Source organism: Ipomoea nil, unplaced genomic scaffold (genome assembly GCF_001879475.1).
Source record: "Ipomoea nil cultivar Tokyo-kokei standard unplaced genomic scaffold, Asagao_1.1 scaffold3069, whole genome shotgun sequence".
Lineage (NCBI taxonomy): Eukaryota > Viridiplantae > Streptophyta > Magnoliopsida > Solanales > Convolvulaceae > Ipomoea > Ipomoea nil.
Window position 1 is genome coordinate 891,249 of NW_017619497.1, and position 6,252 is coordinate 897,500.

Consider the following 6,252-nt stretch of genomic DNA (forward strand, 5'->3'; position numbering starts at 1 on the left):
ACTTTATTCCTAATAATTCAACTCCCATGGAATTACAATTCATTTCCTACATAATTCCCCCTCTCCAACCAAACGCCCTGTTACAACAATTTCAGCCTTACTTTACATACTATTTTCTTTTAAAAACCAGCACTTTGCATATATATTTGATTAAAAAAAAACTATGAATACTACAGCACTTCTTATGTATGAAAATATCTATAACTTAATTTAACTATAAACTGATTTTAGAGCAAAATAATATCCTGTCTAGTGAAACTATGAAAGCATCTTTTGTTCACATGTTTGAATAAAGAAAGCATATTCACAATACATACTTTTGCAATTACCTTAAAGTGTTAGTACACATAAGTCTTTCAAGTTCACCATAGTTTAAATACAAGTCTTCACTTCTCAGTGATTCCTAGTTTAAAGTGTAATAAAACCATCACTTATTAACAGATAACTGCTACTGTCTGTAATTACAGAAAAGGCCATCATGCAGCTTCAGCAAAACCTATCTGGAGATTGCCATAGTCGAACACGGTGTGATACACCCCCATGAATACATCACCAAGAATCCTGCAATCATATACAAAAAAAAATTGTATCATCTTAAACTACATGTCTACATGTATGTAAACTGACGGCACAGAATGTGTTTTTTTTTTTTTTTTTTTTTTTTTTATGGTAAGAGTCAGTATAACTTACCACAGAGGACCACGAGGTGCTGGCACATCCAAAGCAAGAAATCCGCTCACACAAATGGTAGCAACCCCTTCTCCAGTCTTGAGGATATACTGCAGACACAAGGGGAACAAAAATTACAAATTACCAAGGGGATTGAGCGTATAAATAGTTGTATCTAAATAATCAGATAAATCTTGGTGCAATTAATAAAATATGTTTTTATGTTCAATAGACAATTGTGCGTCTATTGTTTTGTCATTGTTATCCATTCTTTAATGCTACCTCTGAGGCTGCTATTGCCTACATATCCATCCACAGATAACAACCATCAAAACCTTTATTTACATCATGAAGTGAAAAGTACATTTAAGCAAATGAAACCATTGGGAGTCAAGTAGTAAATTATTTGGTTCATATTGGGATAAAGTGGATAGAGAATTAGGTGCTTGGAGGGGATTAAGGATGCCAGGATGGTATTTGCCTAACCCATGTTTGTTTTGGGGCCTGGGGGATTGAATATTAGAATCACATGTTTGGTTGATTACAGACGCTATCGAAGTGGGATTAACGAAATTACATAATATTGCACCAAGTCATAGGGGGGTAGGGGTGGGGGGGGGGGGGGAGAGGGGGGGTACGACCAACCATTTCACCCCCAAATCTACTGAGATTGCAATCTCACATCCTTGGCTTAAACCCTTACAAAAGAAGTATTCTTTACCTCGGTTATTTTTATTCGCTTACATGTTTTTAATGTGTTCTCACTTCTCAAGAAATGTCAAAAGAAAATTCCCTAGTTAAACTGTGAAGTGTTTTTTTTTTCCTCCATTTATATCTACCAAAGAGTAAATATACCAGATTGTGGGCATAGAAATATACTCCGTATAAATTAGGAGAATGGGTATACCTGCTCTGGAGTGAGGACAAAATCTTTGTCAGCAATTTTGAATGTAACATTTGGCATGTTTGATATGCTATTGCAATCAATTGTCGATTCTCCCATTGGACTTGGTATTTTCTCACAAAGCTGACAAACACAAAAACTCAGATTTACAAAAGAATTATTACGGAGTATTTATCATGTGCAGCTTCTGGCAGCAGGTAATTTCATAAATCTTCACCTGATTCACATAGTCAAAAACTTTCTCCTTGACCACCTTTTGCTTAAGCTGGTTCTGCATCCAAACAACAGCCATTTCACAGGCAGTGCACATTGGGTCATTGGCGGATTTTCCCTCATTGCCCTTTTCAACTACCATTTCGATGTTAGAACTGCAAGAAATTAATTTTATGAATCATTAAAGCTGACCTTAATATGTATAAGAAATGGCATCACAATTAAACACCTGAAATTAGGCGGTGTACCTAGTCAACTGGAACCATATTTGTACTTTCTTAAAAGAGAGCAGTCTAAAGCAAGCAATGTAAAATTTTCATAGTCTAGACAAGCTGTGGAGTCTAGTGCATTAGTCTACCCAACTTGGGTAGAATTTAACATATAAAGAAAGCAAATAATAAAGAAGATGATTTGACTGAGTTTGGAAATTTAGGTGTTCTGCAAGATACAACAATTGTGAAAGAGAAGGAAGAAAGGCATCCTAACCCTGCAGCTCCATTAAAGAAACATAAGCCTACTTGTGAACACACTTCGTCAGGTTTCACCTGCAGACCATTAAAAACGAATTTATTACTACCATAAATATTAACGCAGGTTAAGAGGGTGAACCAAAGAAACCGCAGGAAAGGGAACAAACCCCAGATACTAGAAGATCCCATATCATCTCTCCATACTGAGAAACAATCTCTTTGCATTCTGTGCTCACTACTCCTTCTGCCCCAATGGCATGGTTGATTTCTGTCACAATGGTCTGAAGAGAGATGTGATTTTAGTAGTAGTATAGATATTACCTAGAAACGAAATAGATGTCCAGCATTCTGTGCTTCCCCAAATATGTATAAAACAAGAATTTTGCACTTACAGTTGGACCAGCAAGCAAAGATGTACCAGAATCCACAATAGCAGCACAGCCACCTTCACAAAAACCTAAATAGAGAGAGCAAACAGAACTTAAATTCATAAGTCACACTTATTACTCTTTTATGAATTCTAAAACAAAATAATAAGTTATTCCATATTCTATTCACACTAAATGAACAAAGGACATAATAAACACCTCCACAAAAGCCTAAATAGAAACAACCAAGACTTAAAACGTTGTAACTCATGCTATGCCCTTTCAGAATTTTATAGCCAGTAGTTAAAATTCTGATTTCTTTATTAAAAGCATGACAGCATAGAATATAACATATATTACACTTGTACAATTTCTCTGAGGAATAATATTGATACGAGTAATGTGGTAAGTACAGCAAATCAATATCTGTGAAAGTTAAGGGAAGAAATGGAGAATATAGCTTCTCACCAGTTGAGCTGTTTCCAACGAGAAAATCTCCCATTTCAAACTGGAAAAGAAAAGAATAATGGACATCATAAGTAACTACTAAACCTTTTTGATACAATTTAACAGGAAACATAAAGGAAAATACTTAGGCACCTGCCAGTAACCCTTCTGAGTGACAGGAACATAGGTGTGTTTCCCCTTGAAGTGTTTAGGATCAACACCACCAAAAACAAGTTCACCTCCCTCCTCAGCATTTGTATCACGGTTAAGCCAAAAAGAGAATACTGGCTCATCTACAAGGCCTTGTTCCACCATGTTGTACCTGCACATCCACAATCAATTCTTTTAGTGCAAATAAGTCAAGTTAGGTAGAAAAGCCTGTTGAGGTTTATACCCCATTCAACAGATGTGTTTAAAATATTACCAGACAGGAACAACATCTTCAACAGAGATTTCCTGGAACCCAAGCCCAAGTAGCCCATCAAATTTGGCCAATACAAATGAAAGACTAGGTTCCTTCGTAGTTTCAATAAAGACCTGATGCAAGTAGAGGGGCAGTTACAGGTCAATCAAGAAAAGAATATAAAAATATATTGCACTGAACTCGAGATAAACAAAAATTCACCTGATCTTTGACTACAAGATCACCAACTCCAACATTGTCTTGACTGAGAAAGCCAGAAATAGATCCAGATCCGTATGTGATTGAACAAGATGTTCCTGAGGTGATAACAAAGGATAAGATAACTTGATTTTTAAAATAAGGCTTTGAAGGGACTACTTATTGTCAGTTTGTCACATACTGTAGCTTATCACAACCATCAAATTGAACAGTCATACTCAAGATTATTTTTACCTATCTTTGTATAGGTAGAGGACTTGCTTGACTTGTACTTTGAATGAAAATAGCAAGCAATCTGAGGAGTAAATTAAGTTTATCAAAGAAGAGTAAAAAAATCTGTAAAGGGAAAACATTAAAAGTGAGCAGGGCATACAGAAAAGTAGCATTTGGATGATGGAACCCAGAGATTAGAACTGCCAGTGTCAAATATAACAGTAAATTTCTGAGCGGGTGAACCAATACTGATCTCTCCATAGTATTGTGCATCCAAGTAATTCTTCAAAGAGACAATGTCTATATCTGAGTCACCCAACTTGTTGTTAGCACCCTTCCCACATTTTCCTTGCACTCTAGCTAGTTTGGCTGCTTTAATACTGTTGAAATCCAAGGGATTCTTCTTCAATCCAACTCTCAGTAATTTATCAGAGGAAGCAGGAAGCACAGAACATGCAATGACCCACAAAAGAATAGAAGCACATAGATATTTCCATGCCATGTTCAAAGATTTCCTGTAAAAGAATAAAAGGTTAAACATCTTTAGCTCTTCCATAAGTAAAAAGCCAGCCATCATCAAAGTTGAAGAAAAAGAAATAAAGCTCATTTGTTGCTAGAAGGCTGAAATTAAGCACCTCAAACAGACAAAAAACATCATATACAACTCAAAACCTCCAGCATCCCTCCCAAGAAGAGGGAAAAAAAAAAAAAAAAAAAACAAATAGGTTTCAGATAGAACAATTTAGAATGCATTTTAGAGATTGAGCGTGCAAGTCCTAGCTCAATAACTGATAATGAACAGGCAAAACAATATTATTATGGAAATAATGTTCAATATGGATAGTTAACTGGAAACACTTGCCATAAACAAGAACATACATCTGAAGATGATTCACATCTTCAGCATCACAACAATCTGTAAATCATTTGGGCAAAGAGAACTTATCTCATTCCAGTTCTGCTTCTTGTTATCAGGATGCAATTTTTCTTAGGTAACAAATCATGTAGCTAACTAGACTGCTAGAGACCTTTACCTTTCCATCACTTAATTACCTCAAGCCATGCAGAACTGATTCAATTTCACTTGCAAAAATTAGCCTGTGACCATCTTTTTTCTTTTTTTATTTCATATTTACTAATTTCTAATCGGACAATTTCCAGGACTCATCCGGGTAAAGAAAAGGGTGGTCTTGTTACAATTTGTGTAACAAAATAAATAAATAAGTAGCAATAAACAGACTCGCACCAAAAACATAAATCAAGAAACACTACAGAGCACACATTAGTTGTATATAGGAAGAATATAACCCTAACCATAAGCACCCAAATCCAATCTACTAAGCTGAATTGATCACTGATCATAAAACTTCAAAATTAAAAATAAAAAAAGGCAAAACTAAGAAAATGAGCTGATTTTCAAGCACAATAACATAGCGGGCAGAAGGATGTGAACATACAAAAATTCAGTTTAAATTGTTTAAAAAGAAATAAGGTAGTCCACATAGACAAAGTTGAATTAGATTTCCGTTCTAAAACAAAGGAATACTATGAAAAAACAGTACTAGAAAATCAAAAAGTAAATCTGCTAGAAGCGTAGAAAAGAGGTGAACAACAGTCAGCGCCGCAAAAAGGTATCAATAATAACAGTAGATGAAAAATCCATATGGAGAAAAGCATAAGCAACTGATAATCATCACTAATCAAGGAAACAGAGAACAATAATACATAAGAAATCGAAAGATTTAAAAAAGGTCAAACCTTGAAGTGATGAAGATGCTTGGAGAAGGGGAGAGAGCGGGTGTGTAGACTAAAAGGCCACAGAGGTGAGAATGAGATATTTATGGGAGTACACGATAGCGTATTGCCCCCATCTTCTCTGATACTGTATTTTGTATGCACGAGAAAAGAGGGATACTGACTAGAGGGCAACGTGCTACTCAGCGCGTGTATTCAAACAAATGCACCCATCATTCTCTTCCTCTGCGTGTGTTTGGTTGGAAGGAAAGAATTAACCGGACGTTTGGTTGGAGATAATTAAATTTCATTGGAATAAGGGTCAAATAGGTCATTGAACCGCACATAATAATGCAATTAGGTCATTAAACTAAAAAAAAACAACAATTAAGTCCTTAAACTAACTCATTTCAAACAATTTGTCCAATTTACAAGTTTTTCCCTTTCTAACAGGTCACCCAATTTAAAATATTTTTTAAAAATAATTTTTTTAAAAAAAATTAAATATAATAAACTAAATTTATTATAAAAAATATTTAAAAAAAAAAAAAAAAAAAAAAAAAAAAACTAACTAACTTTGTCTCCGGCCATGGAGACGAAGATCCCTTCTTC

At 35.1% G+C, this 6,252-nt stretch overlaps 1 protein-coding gene across 1 annotated transcript; it reads right to left on the bottom strand.

Moving 5' to 3' along the window:
* Nucleotides 1–259: 259 nt before the first annotated feature.
* Nucleotides 260–5,771, bottom strand: LOC109165703 (aspartic proteinase oryzasin-1-like). The gene is made up of 14 exons (XM_019314585.1): nt 5,665–5,771; nt 4,067–4,421; nt 3,928–3,988; nt 3,697–3,791; nt 3,496–3,608; nt 3,225–3,393; nt 3,093–3,132; nt 2,649–2,713; nt 2,424–2,537; nt 2,273–2,331; nt 1,791–1,941; nt 1,577–1,696; nt 691–779; nt 260–561 (listed from the first exon to the last, which is right to left on the bottom strand). The coding sequence occupies exons 2-14, from the start codon at nt 4,406–4,408 to the stop codon at nt 477–479; spliced, it is 1,503 nt and encodes a 500-aa protein (XP_019170130.1). The 5' UTR covers nt 4,409–4,421; nt 5,665–5,771; the 3' UTR covers nt 260–476.
* Nucleotides 5,772–6,252: the final 481 nt, after the last annotated feature.